At 61.5% G+C, this 17,876-nt stretch overlaps 6 protein-coding genes across 6 annotated transcripts; 1 reads left to right on the forward strand and 5 right to left on the reverse strand.

Moving 5' to 3' along the window:
- Window positions 1-255: 255 nt before the first annotated feature.
- Window positions 256-2,186, reverse strand: BXZ73DRAFT_87147 (DUF1212-domain-containing protein; the record flags this gene model as incomplete). Its single annotated transcript, XM_048024441.1, has 7 exons — window positions 256-453; window positions 530-845; window positions 901-1,109; window positions 1,164-1,249; window positions 1,309-1,433; window positions 1,496-2,000; window positions 2,054-2,186. 7 exons carry the CDS (start codon window positions 2,184-2,186, stop codon window positions 256-258), a joined length of 1,572 nt encoding a protein of 523 aa, XP_047882556.1.
- A 3,765-nt stretch (window positions 2,187-5,951) lies between these two features.
- On the forward strand, window positions 5,952-8,254 carry BXZ73DRAFT_39917 (P-loop containing nucleoside triphosphate hydrolase protein; the record flags this gene model as incomplete). Its single annotated transcript, XM_048018472.1, has 5 exons — window positions 5,952-6,559; window positions 6,630-7,237; window positions 7,291-7,373; window positions 7,445-7,540; window positions 7,619-8,254. 5 exons carry the CDS (start codon window positions 5,952-5,954, stop codon window positions 8,252-8,254), a joined length of 2,031 nt encoding a protein of 676 aa, XP_047882557.1.
- A 1,330-nt stretch (window positions 8,255-9,584) lies between these two features.
- BXZ73DRAFT_87149 (uncharacterized protein) lies at window positions 9,585-10,675 on the reverse strand (the record flags this gene model as incomplete). The annotated part of the gene is made up of 3 exons (XM_048024442.1): window positions 9,585-10,325; window positions 10,359-10,396; window positions 10,438-10,675. 3 exons carry the CDS (start codon window positions 10,673-10,675, stop codon window positions 9,585-9,587), a joined length of 1,017 nt encoding a protein of 338 aa, XP_047882558.1.
- A 593-nt stretch (window positions 10,676-11,268) lies between these two features.
- Window positions 11,269-13,979, reverse strand: BXZ73DRAFT_87150 (chondroitin AC/alginate lyase; the record flags this gene model as incomplete). Its single annotated transcript, XM_048024443.1, has 7 exons — window positions 11,269-11,692; window positions 11,795-11,844; window positions 11,907-12,638; window positions 12,665-12,988; window positions 13,033-13,416; window positions 13,441-13,491; window positions 13,605-13,979. 7 exons carry the CDS (start codon window positions 13,977-13,979, stop codon window positions 11,269-11,271), a joined length of 2,340 nt encoding a protein of 779 aa, XP_047882559.1.
- A 483-nt stretch (window positions 13,980-14,462) lies between these two features.
- On the reverse strand, window positions 14,463-16,084 carry BXZ73DRAFT_40013 (3-ketoacyl-CoA thiolase; the record flags this gene model as incomplete). The annotated part of the gene is made up of 7 exons (XM_048018495.1): window positions 14,463-14,528; window positions 14,587-14,628; window positions 14,694-14,816; window positions 14,869-15,436; window positions 15,498-15,751; window positions 15,812-15,842; window positions 15,924-16,084. The coding sequence occupies 7 exons, from the start codon at window positions 16,082-16,084 to the stop codon at window positions 14,463-14,465; spliced, it is 1,245 nt and encodes a 414-aa protein (XP_047882560.1).
- Window positions 16,085-17,091: 1,007 nt separating this feature from the next.
- Window positions 17,092-17,377, reverse strand: BXZ73DRAFT_11288 (thioredoxin-dependent peroxidase; the record flags this gene model as incomplete). Its single annotated transcript, XM_048017443.1, has 2 exons — window positions 17,092-17,166; window positions 17,237-17,377. Coding segments are annotated over 2 exons (216 nt in total), but the record flags the coding sequence as incomplete, so codon positions are not given.
- Window positions 17,378-17,876: the final 499 nt, after the last annotated feature.

The raw sequence follows: 17,876 nt of genomic DNA on the forward strand, positions 1-17,876 counted from the left end.
TCACTCATTGTCCATGCACGCCGCACCACGTGTATACCTTATTCCATTATAAATTACTGTCTCTATTCCGGTACTGTACCCTCCCAGCTAACGATGGACATGTCGTTCCTTGTCGCTATGTTTTCTTGCTGCCGTTGCTGTATCACCACGTTCGTTTGTGCTTCAGAATAGATGTATGGAGTGGGAGAGAAGGCAGCGAGGGTGGGACACAGGAAGCCGTCGTTTGTCCGATGTAGTGAGATACGTAGACACGATCTAGAAGGCGAAGTGCGCCCCGTTCTTACGCTTCCCCGCGAGAGAATACACTAGCACTTGCGCGACGAGCATGCCGATCGTGACGCCGATGGCCACCTGGATCATCCGTATCCCGAGCTCGAAGCTGCTCGTGTTCCGCTGGCTCGAGCTCACGAACTCGTTCGACCCGGTGAGCCCGCCGCTCGTGCCGATCGCGGACTGCGGAGCCATCGTCAGCAAGGAAGCCCTCCACGTAACGCGCCGCGGCTCGCGCAGCGAGCGGACGCAACGGGACGAGGAAGAGCACGCCGGTGACCATGGAGGTGAAGGCGGTGCCGCCGAAGAGGCGCGAGTACGCGTTCCCGCAGAGGCCGATGACGAACGCGCCCGTCGCGGAGACGATGTCGCCGCGGTCGGAGACGAAGCGCTGCGCGAGGCGGTTCGCGGCGAAGGCGAGGCAGGAGAAGAGGACCATCACCGGCAGCTGCACGCTCCGGAGCGCCTGGAGGTTGCAGAGCGAGGAGCACGTCGAGTACACGGGCACGAGGACGAACATCGCCCACCACGGGAGCGTCTGCCGCCACCAGGCCAGGTCGGGTCGCGGAAGCAGCCTGCGGCGGGGGAGGGGCGGTGAGCGGGGTGCGGGGACTGGGACGACGACTCGACGAACCTTTGATGAACTGGCTCCCGGGCGAGTCCCCGTCTCGGAAGAACGTGAAGGTGCCGAAGGCGTCCTGGAGCGGCTGGGAGGTGTTCGCGTCGAGGATGGCCCCGTGGAGGACTTGTGCGTCCAGCGACTTGGACGCGGCGATGTTGCGCCGCGCGAGGGGGTTGAAGAGGAGGTAGAGGTCGGAACCCATGGTTAAGCCGAAACCCTGGACGGGCGTTAATGCAGTGGACAGATCACTGACAGAGTACGACGGACTTACCAGAAAGAGGGTGTAGATGACAGCATGCACCATTCGCACGGAGCCGCAGAGGATGTTCTTCGACGTGAGCTCGAGCGCGGCGATCACTGCAGGACGCGGCTGGTGTCAACAGTCTTGCGCGACGGACAAGGCCATTCTCACTCACGGATCGTAAAACCGGGGAGGATGAGCACGACGCCCCCAGAGGCGATCGCACTGTAGCAGAAAAGGTTCCCCGGCAGCGAAGAGAGCGCACGAGCCACGAAGGACACGACGATGGACACCGTGATCCTAGCGAAACGGCCCGTCAGCCCCTTTCATCGCAGCGCGAGAACTGCGCAACGAGCACCCACTCGTAGACGTTCGCGTAGATCGTGCTCTTCGCCGCAGCCTTGAGCCCGAGCCACTGGAGCACCGACGCGCACCCGCCGGCGACGAACATGTCCGCGATCGAGCCCCCGAACGCGAGCGCGCTGATGATGCTCGCGCAGAAGAACGCGAACACGCACCGGACCCAGACCGCGTACTCCGGCGGCTGGGCCATGATCGCGTCCAGCTGCTGGAGCCCGTGCGCGGCGCTGAGCTCGTCGTGGAGCACCGCGCGGTAGACGAGGCGCACGCGGTGGAGCTTCGAGAGCGCGACGCGCCCACCGGCGCGGACGAAGTGCGTGTCGGACGTGCGCGTGTCCGTGTCGAGGAAGTTGACGATCACGACCGAGGGGAGGTGCACGAACGCGACGTTCACCGCGAGCGCGGTGCCCGCGCACGACAGCTGCGACTCGATCCGGTGCGAGGGCGCGCCGAAGCGGAGGAGGGCCTTCGCGAGCCGGATGATGAACTGCTGCCGCGCCTCGTAATCTGCGCGGGCGGGCGTGAGCGGGCGGGGGGGAGAGGAGGCGTGCGGCGCTCACCGTCGACGCGCTGCGCGATCTCGGCGGTGTGCCGGTGCCGCTCGCGCAACGCCTGCACCTTCTCGCGGTAGCTCAGCTCCCGCTGCAGGTCGTGCGGGTCCGCGCGCTCGGCCTCGCCGTCCCCGCCGTCCATGTTCTCGTACCCGCGGTCCTTGCCCGCCCGTCCACGATCCCGCCCGCCATCCCGAATCGCAAGCCGAGCGCGATGAGGCCCGCGACGACCCCGTGGCTCCGGTCCCCGTCACCGGCACCCCTACGCCCTCTACGGCGGCGTCCCGACGTCAACCCCAAGTCATCATCATCGTGGCCGTCGTCGTCGCCGTCGCCGTCATCGTCATCGTCGTCATCGCGAGAATGAGAGCTGTCCTCGTCGGAGCGCGCACCGTGGTTCTCGCCGGCGAGCGTCGACGCGCGACGGTGCAGGATGCCCCGCGCCGGGTCCGTGTGGCGATGCGAAGGCAGCCGGGTCGGCCGGAAACGCGTCGGTTCTGGCTGCCCGACGTTGGCGGGCACGCCGGGCCCGGGGGGAGGCGCGTGCGGGCTGAATGGGTTCCTGGTCGGCGTGCGTGATGGACCTATGGGCGGAGTGGGGGTGAAAGAGGCCGGATGGCCGGGAGATGGAGCTGGAAAGAAGCCGGAGGGCGGTTCGCGCTGATAGGAAGGAGGGAAGACATGTCGAGCAAGAATGCAGGGAGAGTTGAGCGGAGATGCGGTGGCAATCAAGGGACCGGCCCAGGTATGAAGACATGAGTTGACTGAACGCCAGACAGATGAGATGGAAGGTGCGTGTATTTATGCTGGACGTGGCTGGCACCAGGGCACCAGGAGGGCTGACAGAGGCAAGACGGAGTGTGGATAGTCAGCCATGCGTCACTGTGAAGAAAGACCCACTCACAGACCGCACGGGATTTAGATCTACGGTCACCAATGCAATTCAGAAACGAGGAATGAGAGGGAAAGAAACATGGCATGGTATACAATGATGCAGTGTCTATGGAAACATCGAGAGCTAGATATACATAGGCAATAAGTGATGTCCGAGAGAGTGGGGGTGTCGTAGAGTCGTGAGGACGTCTTTGTGGCGTAGGGCCCACATCCAAAGTGGTACGGCGCAAAGACCCGGCTCACATATCTCTTTCCTTCGAACCAAAGATGACCCGAATCCTGCGGCACGGCGTCTCCAAATCATGCTCGCCCGCGTACCGCTGAGCCTCCATAATCTCATGGCGGAGCTGCATCTCCTCCAGCAGCTCCGCCCTCGATGGCGGGTCACGGGGCGGCATCGCCCAACCGTTCAGCACGGCACAGTTCCAGAGTGCGATGCGGGTGCGCATGTCGCTGGAGGCACAAACAAACAAGTCAGCCTCTGCCACGAAGACTTCAGAACGGGGACCGAAACATGCCTTTGGTACTGCTCGATAGCATGCTCGAACCTGATGCGACTGGCCACTTCGGTGTAGTCGTCGTCCTGCCAACCGAATCGGCGCAACGTCTGATCCCCTTTGAGAACTCGCACAAGCAACTCATCCCACATGGCCTCCTTGGTTGATAAGACCGAAGTCACTGCGCGGTAGAGGTGCACGTAGCGGCCCTGCTCTTCCTGAGACTGGCGTTTGTCCGTTCCTAGCATGCCGATGGCTTTGTTGCTGGTCAACGAGGTGGTCTCATCAGAAAGTGCTACGCCAAAGGGCGGTGTCGCGAATCGCGCCGAGCGCGCCGACTTGAAAGATTCCGAGCTGGATGACGATGAGTCCGATATGGATCGGCTTCCGGAGTCCGACCGCGCCATCGGAGCGTTAGATATGGGCACAGGACCGCTTGCTGGAGACGAAGGAAGCTTTACGAGGCCGTCTTTGGGGCTGCTGCCTGCAGAGGGTGGTAAGGTGGGAGATGGCGATTCCGACGAAGGGGTATCGGTATCTAGAGACGCGTCCAGAGGTGGTGGATGGTCGCCAAATGAGCTGATGCCGCTTCCGCGAAAAGTGGCCGTAGTGGCGATTGAGAGAGGTATAGAGGGTCTTCTCGTCTGTCGACTCCTGGTATAGGGGCGAAGGGGGCGAAGGGAGGCGGAAGGAAGTCGGCGACGGGGGGAGACTGGACGCGATCGAAGAATGCACCGAAGTAGCTCGGGATAATGGACGAGGGTGTAGGGTTGATAAACCGGTTTGTCCATACATCGTCATAGAGGGCCTCGAGTAATTCATGTTCGTGTGCGAGGGCGGACGCATCGGCAGGCTGGGCATATGAGAGACGTTGCTGGATGATGCCAGGTGCAGCCGTCGAAAGAGTGCGTGCATGAGCCCGTAACGGATCGGTATACCACCGGGGTAATGTGGGGAACAAAGCGTCTAAAGTATCTCGACTTAGCGAACGCCCAATGGACGATGAACAGCGTACGTCCATACCTTCTTCAAGATGCTCGATCGTAGCACCGTGTTTCATCACTCGGCGGATTTCCTGTCGGGAAGGTGATTAAAGACGGCAAGGAAATCGTTGCATTCCGACTCACTTCGTACAAATCATACCACTACAGAGACCGATTAGCAACGTTCGAATGCAATCAGGGAAGCGACGTGCCTTGTTCTCAGGGATGCCTTGCGCCAGCCCTTGTATGTGGACGTGATCGAACTCTTCGTCGTCAAAAGGGAGCTTGTTGCGAAGACTGAGGCGCGAGCTTAGAGACGGATGGAGGGGGTTGAAAGAGGACTCACATGTTGCAATGCACCCATTGGACGCGACCAGCGAGCTGCGGCTCTAGTATCTTGACGGGTAGCTGAACGTTGACCATGTCCACACCGACCTGATGGGCGGGTGAGTTGGTGGTATCTGGGCCAGGGGGAATAGATACTGACGAAGGTGGCGTCTGGCCATAGCTTTGCGGAGGAAACCACCCAGAGGCCAAGCTGAAACCGGGGCTGTGTCAATCACACGAAGGGTGGAAGCGAGGGTCTAAGCGGGGGACGGACCCCTGTACCGATGTCGAGACAGCGCTGGGAGGAGAGTCGCGATGGAGGAAAGACGCGTGTCCCTTGGTGCCGGTGATGAGGGCGTTGTCGAGACATTGGCTGAGGCGGATGAGATGAGGCGGGAGAGTGGGGAGCGGGGCGGAGAGGGACTCACACTTCGAGGACGTCGCGATCGAAGGAGCAGGGATAGGGGGCCTTGTCGCGGTCATAGGCATGGAGCTTTGAGCCGAAGCGGTCGATGAACTGATTCTCCTTGCGGTAGAAGGCCCTGCGGGAGTCGGAGGAGAGGGAGGAGGAGCAGTTGGGGCGGGGCTGAGGGCGGGAGGAGAGAGGATGGTTGGGGCCCATGTACATCATGTCGGGCTGAGCATGGGTGTGTGGAGAAGAGAGGAGGAGAGGGGCATGGAGGGCGAGAGGCGAGATTTCGCAGGCGAGAGAGCGGCCGTGGCTGGGGCAGTGGCTGGGCTCTCCCCGCTCAGGCGCCCCGGGCTCGTCCCGATCCTGTCGACGTCTGCCCGGCCCTCGCCCCTGTCCCTGTCCACGCGCGCGAGTCCTTCCCGATGTCCCCCTCGGTCCAGTGCCAGGTCCCAGGCCTCGCGGGGCTCGCCGTCGATGGCGCGCTCGCTGCGAATACGCGCGCGCGGCGAACGAGCGGGCGCTGGAGTCCGAGGAAGGCGGAGGTCGCACTCGCGCTTGTCGTGCCCATCAGCGACGCCATGGCGCCAGCAGGCGCAGCTCTCGATCGCGGCGGCGGCCCATGGCGGGTGGCGACGGGGGCGGGCGAGGACAGCGACGGGGGCAGAGGAGGCAGCGATGGAAAGCCAAACGGAGACGGCCGCGGCAGATCCCGCTCGATCGCTGCGTGGCCGACACCGACGTCACTGCCGACCCTGCTCTCCTCCCCCGCCTCCTCCGCCTCCACCCACGCGCCCATGCATCGTCGCAAGCCCATCTCCGCCAAGCAGCGCAAGGAGCAGCTCCAGCTCAAGCGTGCCGTCAAGCGCGGCGACGCCCCCGCCCCTCCTCCCGCTAAGCCCGACCGCCACCGCAAGGGCCGCCGTGGACCCACAGGCCAACAGGTCGGCGCGCCCCCTGCCTCGCGCGTCGCCGCCGCCGACTCGTCGCGCCGCCTCGAATCCTCGTTCGTCAAGCTTCCGCCTCAGTTCCTCGCCCACACTCGCACTCTCGCCGCATCGATCGCACTCACACGCCCAATTCCTCCCGACCGCGCGATTCTCTCTGATGTCCCCTCTCCTCCGGCAGCTGATCTCCCGGCACAGGACTCTCCTCTGACCTGCCCCAAACGGCCCAAATGGCGATACGACATGTCCAAGAAGGAGGTCGAGGCGAACGAGGAGGGCCTCTTCAGGCAGTGGCTCGCCCAGACTGATGCTTCCCTCGATCCCTGCTTTGATCCCACTCACAGCCCCGCCGAGGCAGATGCCCAGGCGGAGAAAACATCCGACCACTCGCCCGGGGCGGAACACATGCCCCACGCGCCGACATCCTTCGAGCGTAATCTTGAAGTGTGGCGGCAGCTGTGAGCTCCCCTTGCTTCCTCATCCCCATCCACCGCTCGCGAAGCCCTCCCGCTGACCACCTCTCCGCAGATGGCGCGTGACCGAGATATCCCACATCATCCTCGTCCTCCTCGACGCCCGCTGCCCCACCCTCCACTTTCCTCCCGCGCTCGCCGCCTACCTGTCAAACATGCCAAATGCGTCCCGCGTCCGCACCATCCTCGTTCTCACAAAGGTCGACATAGCCGGCCCCGAGAGGGCCGCCGCCTGGTCCGCTCACCTCCGCGCGAACCAGCCCGGCACCCGTGTCGTTCAGGTTGAATCCTTCGCCGACAGATCTCTCGACCGCGAAGCAGACGCGAGCGCCAGAAGGCGCGCGCGCGAGCCCCGTCTGCCTTCCGCCTTCCGCCGCACCCTCGTCGACGCCCTCCGCGAAACGCACGCCGAGCTTCTCGAGCCCCCGGAATCAATCCGGTCCAAGCCCGAGAGGCTCGCTGCCTGGAAACCCCGTGTGAAGTCCGATGTCGACTGGGACGCCGTGCTGACCGCCCACGGGGGCCAAGTGGGCACCGTCGTCGGTGGTGCCGCGGCGCCGAGGCCGCACGGACCAGCGTCCGATGACGGTCAAACGCATGAAGCCCACTCCGATGACGAGAGCGAGGCTTCCGAACCCGACTATCTCACCGTCGGCCTCATTGGTACGCCAAATCCGCAAAAATGAACGGCCCATCTGCTGAACGAGACTGCGCAGGCCAGCCGAACGTGGGCAAATCGTCTTTGTTGAATGCGCTCTTCGGGACGCAGAAAGTGAGGGCGTCTCGCACCCCTGGCAAGGTCCGTCGCGCATTTGCCTTTTGCCTAATGAAACTGCGGAGCGGGATGCTCACCGGCAAACGCCGTGCCAGACTAAACACTTCCAGACGCTCTTCTGGACCCCGGAGGTCCGCCTCGTCGACTGTCCGGGGCTCGTCGTTCCCAACTACGTCCCAATGGAGGATCAGGTGCGCTCCCACCCCACCCCGATTTTCGTCCGATGCACTTACGTCTGCACCCTGCATCCCACGATCGCGCGCATACAGGTTTTGAGTGGGATCCTTCCCATTTCACGCGTCTCCGCGGTGCCGTTATGCATCCACCACGCCGCGCAGCTCCTCCCGCTAGAGCGCGTTCTCGGCCTTACACATCCATCGCTTGTCCTCCCGCCCCTGGTGGACAAACGGACGTGGCGCGACGGCGCCCGGCCACCGCCCGCCGCGCCCAGCCCGTCCACGGACCCCGTCTGGACCGCGATGGACATCCTGACTGCGTACGCAGCGCGCAAGGGCTGGGTCACCGCGAAGGCTGGCCGACCCGACGTCAACCGGGCGGGAAACGCGAGTGCGTGTCTGCGGTTCACGGGGCCTCTCAGTGTCCGCGCGACTAACCGAGACCTCCCTTCCTCGACCCATGTGCTGCGGGTCTCGCCCGGGCCGTCAAACGAACGAAAAAAAAAACCCCCCGAAACCGAAACCGAAACCGAAAACCGTTCGCCCCCGTCGTGTCCGGCGCCGCCTCCAAACTGTATTCCGTCCTCCTGTTTCGACCGCCTCTCCCCGCCACAGTCCTCCGCGCGCTCGCCGAGGGCCGCATCCGGTGGGCGTTCTGGCCCCCCGGGACCTGCCCTCCGCCGCCGCGGGCGACGGAATCTGGATCGCCCCGCGCAGCGCGGACGATGAAGGCGGCCCAGCGACGCAGGCACGACGGCGACGACGACGACGCCAGCGATTCCGAAGGGCCCCCGGCTCGAGAGGACGAGTTCGGAGAGCACTCTGACGTCGCCGCGGGTGGCAAGCGCCGCGTGCACTTTGAAGGCGGCGCGCTCGCTTCGAGCGACGACGACGACGACGAGGGGCAGGCGGAGGTGGACGAAGGACAGGACGGCGCGCGCGCCACCCCCGCACCGATCGCGCGCGCGTCGGCGGGGCGGTTTGGGGCCCTCGCGCTTGGCGTGCTCGATGAGGGCGAGGACGATGAGGGTGAGGACGACGAGAGCGAGGACGACGACGGCTGACCGCCGCGAAACGTCCGTGGCGGCTGTTGCATTAGGATTTGTACGGCAGTACAATGCATGCGTACCACACGCCGATCTGCCCGACCCCATTCTTGTGCCACAGCGCTCGTTACACGTTCGGGCAGCCCCATCGGCATCTCGGGTGAGCTCCAGTGTGCACATCGTTCCGCCGCCAGGACGGTCACCGAGGTGCGGCGAGGGAACATCCTTACTATGCACCGTGCACGGATGCATGCATGCCACGGCAAGATACGGCAGTACGAGCGAGTGTCGAGCCGCGCACGCACGATGCCTCGTCTAAACGGGGACCAAACAGCGCTGAGACGGAGGGGATCGTTGCTCGAAGATTAACCCATCCGTCCGTGATGCCGTCCTTCTGCGCGGGCGGTGCACCGCGTCGTGACTACACATACAGGGCCGTGACACACCTCCGCGACGGCGAAGTAGCCCGTGTGAGCGGACAGGAAACACAGGGTGATAATATTGACGGCGACGGCGTGGGCATGGCAGAACGTTGGGACGGCGACGAGGGGTCCGCCACCCTTCGCTAGCTCAGTCGTCATTGCAGGGCAGGCCCCGGAGGGAGCTCGCACGGGGCGCCGCTGCGCCGTCAAGGACAGAATGGGGTGTGAGGGGATTCGGGAGGCAAGGAGAAGGGGCCCGCTCCATGTCGTATGAACTAGGGAGGAAACACGTCATGAGAACGTGGGCAAGCGTCCAGCGGAAGGTGAAGAAATTACATCGATCTGAACTTCTCCAGCGCAAGTGGAAGGGGTTAAAGATAGTAGAAGGGGGATCAGAACGGGTGAGAGGGACGAGGAGAGGCAGTCAGGGAGGGCAGATTCTGGTTCGTGGGAAGGACGGCAAGGAGAGCAACCCAAGGGCTGACGCCGGCGACAGCAGTACCGAGCGGCCCCGCAAGCCATCCTGAGCTGGTATCAACGTATGGGGTTCACTGTAATTACCGTACAACGTGAACGCGCAGCCCAGTTGCGTCACGGAGCAGTCCAACGAGAGGGTGGTCTAGTAGCGCGCCCCATAGCCGTACCACCGTGGTTGAAGCTCGGGCCACGGTTAAGCTCGCCCATCTGCGGGCCCGGGCTGGGGCCACGCTGGAGATCAGCGTAACCACCCACGGGCGCCAGGGTGGCCGGTCCAGCAGTGAAGTCGTGTTCGGGGAGCGAAGAGGCGTTCGTGCCGTGGTGGGTTGAAGAATGGAATGAACCGTGGGAGGCGTTCGAGTTGGTGCGGCGGTGGGTGGGGAGGCCTGAGTCGTCGTTGGTGGTGGGCTGCCAGTCGATGGGTTGCATGCGGTCATCAAAGTTGGACGACGGGCGGAGCTTCCACTTGCGGAAGAGGGTCCAAGCGAGCGCGACAGCACCGACGGAGGCCGCAACAGCGACGATCACGGTGAGCGTCGCTGTTGTTATCTTCTTGGAGTCGGTCGAAGCGCTGGTGGTCTGGTTGTTGGACGAGGGAGACGAGGATGTGGAGCCCGGAACGACGCTCGTAATAGTGGCCGTGCTGCGGTTGGCAGAAGGCTGGGTATTATCAGCCGCCGATGTAGCGGGGTTCTCCGGGGCGGAAGTGGGTGACAACGACGAAGTACTGGACGTGGAGACGGTCGAGGAGGAAGACCCGCTCGTGGTGGAGGACGACGTAAGGCTCGTGGCGGAGCTCGTACCGGTAGTAGTAGTGCTCGACCCAGAGGTCGTCTGAGTAGGCGCAATGAACATCTGCCAAAAGGATGGCAATGCAGACGAACTCACCAAATCCGTCCCAGAGGTCGTGGTCGAGCCCGTCGAACCTGTAGACGCGGCGCTGGTTGTGGAGGTGCCGAGGTGGTACCTGTGAGATTGAGCTGGACGAGAGGGAGGCAGTGGGGTCCCTCGCCGCCGAGGACCGGGTTGAAGATGCTGGCGAGGGCGCCGCCGTCGGCGCGCTTCTTCACCATTCGGCGGGAGATATCGACATGGTCGCGGGAAGGATGAACGAGCGAGTTCGCCTCGACAACAGTGGCCAAGCCCAGGGCGACGACGAGGCAAAAGAATGTGAGAGCGACCTTGGTGTTCTTGCGGGCAAACATGATGGGCGGAGTCGGGATGAGGGAGGCGGGATGAGGGGAAAGCTGTGGGTGGCAGACCGTCAGCAGAGGGCTCGACGGCGGGGCTTTCGCAGATTGGCGGAGGGACCGAGGCCAGCCCGGGACGGAGCGGCAGAAGAGAGAGGGGGGAGACGCACTGGGAGAGGGGAGAACCCCGTCTGCGGCGAGTTGGTTTTGTGTGGTGAAGGAGGGAGAGCTGAAAGGAGCGACGGTGGCCAGAGCCAAAGACAGTGGGCGCGGGAGGAAAGAACAAATCGAGGCGCGCCTTCCTCGCCGATACCAAGGGAACCATAGGCGCCCATATCAGATCCCCCGCCAGCCACCGCCAGCCAATCCACCAGCGGCCAAGCCCCAAGGGTACCCGCCGGACACGCTCCCTCGCACGTAATTTCTCGTCTCACTCAATGCACGGCGCGGGTCTGCAAAGCACGTCGGTGGGTCGTAATTGGGAGCATTGGCCGCGCACGGGCCCAAAACTAGGCGCACTTGAAACATACAAGCAAACGATGTATCAACGATCCGGAAGTGTCCATCGCAAATCACCACAGCTCCACCACCCCCGTCCTGGCCATCAATCAGTCGTGACTCCGGAGCGTCCAGCTGTCGATGGCCACGCTCGGCGGTGTCACAAAGTCGCTGCTCGACATCCCATCCCACTGCGGGTTGAACAACACCTGCAGACTGTACTGGCCTGCGGGCAGGCTGATCATCACCACCGTCACCCCTGGGTTCTCCTGGTCAACCTGGCCCGCCGGGAGGGCCGGGTCGTCGCTGAAGCGGACGGCGTCCCCAGTAGTGAGGCTAACGCCAGAGGGCGCGTTGAGGATCGACATCGTCAGCGTCTGGTCGCCAATCTTCAGCGTGGCCGTAGTGCCGTCCACCGTCACAGTCGCGTTCGTATGCATGCGCCACATAATGTCGCCCGACGCGTTGATGTCGTCCTGGAGGAGAACCTGCTTTCGGCCATTCAAGTAACGGATGCCTCGCTTGAACGACGTCCTGTGGGAAGCAGTCAGCATTCCAGTCCAAGCCGACGTCGAGAAGGATGAAAACGCCGTCGCCAAAGATAGCGAGGCCAGACATGGAAGCAAGTTCACTTACACGCTCAAATACGCGCTCGTAATATCCGCCGTCCAGAGCGCGGTGTCCGTCTTGTCGAGGCTCAGCACAGTGCTCGAGCCTTGCGTCGTGCTAGAACTCAAGGTTGGAGGACTGTCGGAGCGGCGGCAACCAGCTGGTTTTGCTTGTTGACCAGGATCGTGTTCTGGCCTTCAGTACGCTTGCGGTAGTACAGCCAGCGGTCACTCTGCTGCGTGTCGTTGCTGAAGTAGTTCAAAGAACGGTAATCGCCGGAGCCGAGCTCGCCGGCCCAACGCGTGCCGAGGGCATCGAGGACGAAGTCGCCACAATCCAGGTCGTTGTGCGTCTGGTGACCCTGCAGGGTGCCGGCCTTGATACCAATGTACATCGCGTTCTCATCCGTCCACGAGCTTCGCAGGGAGGCCCACTGGTCCGTGTTGTTATCGAAGAAGTTGTCGAGGGCCAAGCCGTCCCAAAACGCACCCTGGACCGCGGGATTGTACCAGAACACGCTCCAAGGTTCTGGGGCATCGTGTTGGTCGCGCTGGAACAGAATGTACTCCGGATGTTTGAACTGGTCACCATACAAAAGCATACTGTTGGCCGTTGACGAGAACTTGTTGGGGCCATGGTCACCCCATGAGAACAGCGAGCCGGGACCGGTGATAGACATGTGGAAGAGACCAGTCTTGTAGAAGTTAGGGTTAACGGTGAGGAGATCGTAGTCGGAACCGGTTGCGGTCATGAGCGCAGACGCCATCTCGGCGTGCCCGGTTGTGCCGAAGTACCAGTAGTTCGCGGTCTCGGACCACGATCCATCGGTCGAAACGGCCCATGCGCAGTTCTGCTTCGCGTTACCAACGGTCTGAGCGAGGATGGCTTCAGCAGTACCGGTGGTGTCGTCTCCAAGATTGCCAGCGCGCCAATCGTCAGGCCTGCATTGCACACGCAGTTCCAATTTCCTTCAATGTTGCTGGCCCACCAACCGGTGAAACGGTTGTCGCTGTTGTTGAAGGCGACGAGGCCGGGGTTTAGACCGTAAAAGAGCATGGAAGTGCGGATCTGGCTCTTCTGGTCGTCGGTGAGGGCATCATAGAGCCAGTCGTAGGCAATGCCGAACGCAGAGGTCATTTCAGCAGTATCAAGGAAATGGGTGGGGTTCCACTTGTCAGACCCATCGGGACCAAACGATGCCGTGCCATTTCCAGCGGCGTTCTGTGTAACCCGTTAAATCTTGATCGTGAGAGGCATGTGCGGACAGGGATGCATACCTGGAGTTCCTTCCATGCCCTATCCACCCACTTGGTGTCCTGGGTCAGCCGGTAAACATAGGAAAACGCCTTGACGCGCTCCTTGACCTCGCGCGAGTTATCCAAGATACCGCTGTCACCGTCCATGAAGTACTGAACCACAGGAAGGCTGTAGTAGTTGGTGGCATTGCCAAAGATGGTGTCGTTCCAGAACTTGAGGTAAGGGTTGCTCGAGATTAGGGTAGGCAGAGCTTCCCACTTGTACGAGGGGGCGATGATACGAGGGCGATCGGAACGAACGCTGGTGACGGAAGGGTTGGAGGGGGAGAAAGAATCCGATGGCCAGGTGGAGCCCGAAGAGATTGTGGGCGAGGTGTACAGAGCGCTGTTAGTCTGAGGACTTGGGTCAGCAAGGACTGCAGAGCAACAGAGCTCAATGGAGGAAACGCGGAAAAACAAAGCGAACGGCTGTGAATGGGAGTAGACGGTAGACCGTCGAAGAACGTCGCGGCACATGCCGGAGCGAGGGTCTCGGAAGACTATGCGCCCGTGAAGACTGATAACATAAGTAATGCACGTACCGTGGACGGGTAGATGGGGAGGAGGTATAGACTATCCGTCGCGGTAGCAAACAGCTTGGAGCCGTCGTTGTTAGTGTTGTTGCCGGACGATGACCCGGACTTTGTAGACGAGGAGCCTGTTGTGGACTTGCTGGCGCGGATCCCGAGAATGGCACCGACGACGGCACCAGCAATCACAAGAACAGCGACGGGGATGCCGATCTTGATCCATTTGCTGGTGCCCTTCTTGGGGTTGGAGGGGGTGATGAAGCCGGTGGACTCATTATAGTAGGGGTCGCCTGAGCCGTAGGGAGAAGGGTTGGAGGCGTTGCTATGGTTGTACGGGGCGTGGAGGTTGGAAGCGTTAGAGTGGTTGTAAGTCGCGTTGTAAGACATGGCGCCACAGGCCCCGAGGGGGAGGAGGGAAAAAGAGAGGACGCAGGAGCCTGCTGGAGGACGTGCAGAGAGAAAGGCGGGAGGCGGGAGAGATGGTCGTCGGAGGCCAAGATGTGGGACCCGGCGAGCGTTCACATCGCTCTTCAATGTCGCGCCCCGCCGGCACACCCGGCACCACCCTGCACCACCCTGGCACAGCTATTTTCGGCCGCTATTCTTGGCCGAGCCTCGCACGAGTAGGCTCCCCTCCAGGCCGCCTCTTATATAGGACATAAGTACTACTAGCTAGTCCCGCCGCTCTCATCTTTCACTGCACATGCCGAGCGATTGACGATCAACAACGCACGCCGTCATCATCCCTCTCCGCAGTCCGCAGCCGTCAAATTCAGCGTGAACGCCCACACAGCCATGGAGAATTAGCCCGCGGTCCGTCCTCTCACGGTTCACCACTGTCTATTATCTATACGAACGACAACATGAATCTCATTCTGCAACAAATACTGCAGCCGCTCCCATCCCTGTTCCGATGCACATCGACGTGACGAGGATCTGCGTGCACGCCGCAGCGTTAATCTCGGCAACCACCCTATGTCAGATGAGTATTTACCTTGCCATTGCGCCGCGAGAGTGCGTTCAGTCCAGTCGCGATCTGCCGAACACCGGTGCAGCGTGGATGACCGACCCATGGTTAGAACACGATCAACTGTTGTCGACGCAAAAATACTCATCAAGAGGATGGCCGAACGCTATAGCGCCTCCATTCACGTTCACTTTCTCGATATCCAATCCGAGCTTGTTGACGCAGTACACGTACATTGATGCGAAGGCCTCGTTGATCTGCCACGCGTTTGACTTCAGCCATGCGACTAAGACGAAATATGGCACGTACCTCGAACAAGTCAACATCGTCCTTCGACAACCCCGTGGCTTCTAACACCCTGGGGATAGCAATCGACGGACCAATGCCCATGATGCGCGGCGCGAGACCGGCGACCTGTGTCGCGACGTGTTTCGCCAGGATCTTCAGCCCAAGCTGTTCAGCCCTTCTCCGCGTCATGAGCAACACGGCCGCCGCTCCGTCAGTGATCTGGCTTGCGTTTCCTCCGGTCGTCTGGCCTTTGCCCCATTGTGGGAATGCCGCCTTCACTCTGGCAAGGGTCTCCTTCGTTGTGCCATACCGAATACCGTCGTCCTTGCTAACAAGCTTCGTAGTGCGCGCTCCGGTGCCATCGTTGACGAAGGCGGTGAAAGGCACGATCTCCGAGGCGAAGATCCCTTCCTTGTCTGCCTTCTCTGCACGCTGGAAGGACAAGGCGGCCAAGGCGTCCATGTCTTCCCGGGAGACGTTGAATTCCTCGGCGACGTTCTCAGACGTCCAGCCCATGGGCATCGACGCATCCCGAGCCGACTGGCTTTCCTTGACAATGTCGCTGCTGGGCGGTCCACCGCGATCCGGGCTGTATCGTGGATCAGAGATCAGAGTGGCGACAAACAATGGTCAATTCCTATGTCACGAACTTGTCTGACATGCTTTCGAATCCCACGGCGAGTCCAACATCGATTTGTCCAGCCTTGATCTTGTTTGAAATGTCGGTCACAGCCATGAGCCCGGAGGAACACCAGCGATTGATGGTCTGCAGCGGCACGGTGTCCGGAATGCCGGCCGCGAGCGCAGCCCTGCGAGCTTGATGTGGGGCGCCGGCCGTCAGGACAGTTCCAACGGTGATGTCTCCAATAAGCGCAGGATCTATGTTGGAATGTGCGACAGAATGCTGAAGTGCACCCGAAAGTCAATCCGCATGTTCCACGCGTCTGAGTGAAGAGGGCTGCACCTTGAAGATCTCGTATAACAACTCATCGCTCCTGTGTCATGCGTGAGTCTTAAATCATGCCACAGCCCATCTCCCGCATCTCGGCCAGCGCAGGATATAACGTAAGACTTACCTTGTGTCCTTGAATCCTCCCTTCTTGGCTTTGCACAGTGGCGAGCGAATGGCCATGGTGATCACTACGTCATTGGGCGAATTGCGCGTGAGAGCGGCGCGGCCTTTGGAGGACCCAGGCATGAGGTGAGAGACCACCTGCTTGACGCGTTCGACAGACATGGCGGGTGGAGAGGCGTGCAGTGAGGAAAGGAACCTGAGTCGGGACGGCGGGGCTGAGAAGGAGAGCGCGTCGAATAATGTACCTCGGCTCGGGAAGGAGATGAGCCGAGCACCGTGAGCGGGGACCGTGCCGAAGGGACTAGGCGGGCTCTGGCGGCACGGGGTCGAAGTCAGAAGACCTGGTGGCGACCATATTGCTCTCGGATCCTGCATCAGCAAAGTAGGTGCGGAAACGATAGCGTATGATCGTGCACTGGGGCATTTGTAGCGTACGGTAGTTAGTGCTAGCGAAGACAATAGAAGGTAGATTAGTATCCAAAGAATGCAGTAACCCGTATTGTACGGCCGTCTGCTTCTTCCGCTATCAACTGATGATCGATTCTCGCGGGCAGGGCTATCAAGTCTGAGTGCGCACGCGACCGTATATCGGTCATCTGCAGCGCATGAGTTGATAGTATTACACTATAAGAGGTCAGAGTTAGCGGAGGAGATGACAGATAACTGCAGAACACTGTCGCCTTCCGTCGCACACAGGGGCGTACATATAATCGCACAGGTAGTATGATCCAATCACACGATAATCCATTCGGGTTAAATACGAAACAGCCGGTGTTCTACACAACGGACACATGAGCAGAATAAAGAACTTACATGGTCGGCGATGTGGCCGAGCTTGAAGCCTCTCTCCCAGCACGTCTCCCCGAATTGAGGGAGGGTTCCCTGCCATCGTGAGTACTATCGGAGTGGTCAGTAATGTAGAAAATTCGTATCGAGAGATCGCTTACCTGATAGAGGAGTCAATGTGGAGAGCGCGGAAAGGTCGGTTGAGCGTGGCAAGATAGACAGGTCGGGCATGGAGGGGCGCCATGGGCGCGAAAGGGTGAATTGGTTGGGCGCGGGGAGGTGGTCGCCTTGAGCGTGGATGGTCGCGTCGGGGAAGGGGGAGGGAGGCGGAAGAAGTCAGCGGGTGCGGCCACAGGGAACGCGGAGGAAGAGAGACGCACGCAGGAGAACTGGAATGCCTTCACGAGCCGGATCCCCTCGACAGAGCGGCCCACGGGGAGGTTGTTGATCGTAATTTGCTTGTCCAGCTCAACCGAACGCACAATCAGCCGCGATTCCCGGAAGTGTGCCGCTCCACCAAGGACGTACCTGAGGGCACCCTACAGGGTCGACTCTGATGAGAAGCCCACAGAGGGCGATCCCCTCGTCCTCGATGAGGACGCCGTACTCGTGGGACATGGACATGTGGGCCGACTCGAGACCGCCTTGCTTGCGCGGGGCAATCACCCAGATCGGTCGAGGCCGCTATGGACTTGGTGGAATGAGCGGCTGCAGAACAGATATCGGTAGAGGAGGAAGAGGAACACAAACCAGTGAGCCGCTGCTCCTGCCGAACGGGCGGCTGCTCGGGGCGGACGCGTCGCGCGCGTTCAGCAACGCCTACCGGAAGCGGTCGCGCGCAGATCTAGCAGCAGGAGGTCGGGATGAGCGGGCTCGACCATGCGGGTCACCGTAATATCCTGCTCGCGGCTCGCCTGCCGCGCTCGGACGTTCTGAAGACATACCTGTACACCATGCTCCCACGGAGCCGGTGGCTGCCGCACCTCCACATCGCCTTGAATCCCCGGTGGCAAGTGAATGGTGTTGGGTCGCTGGCTTGCATGGGAGCGCGCGGCGCCACATTGAAACTGTCGGCGAGGCTGAGGAATCAGGCCTCACAAGTGACCGACCCGTGGCCATGGGCGACGTACTCAAGCGTATCTTTGTACCCGCAGTCTTGAGGGTGTGG

The sequence above is a fragment of the Epithele typhae genome, assembly GCF_022376455.1.
Source record: "Epithele typhae strain CBS 203.58 chromosome Unknown BXZ73scaffold_3, whole genome shotgun sequence".
Classification (NCBI taxonomy): domain Eukaryota; kingdom Fungi; phylum Basidiomycota; class Agaricomycetes; order Polyporales; family Epitheliaceae; genus Epithele; species Epithele typhae.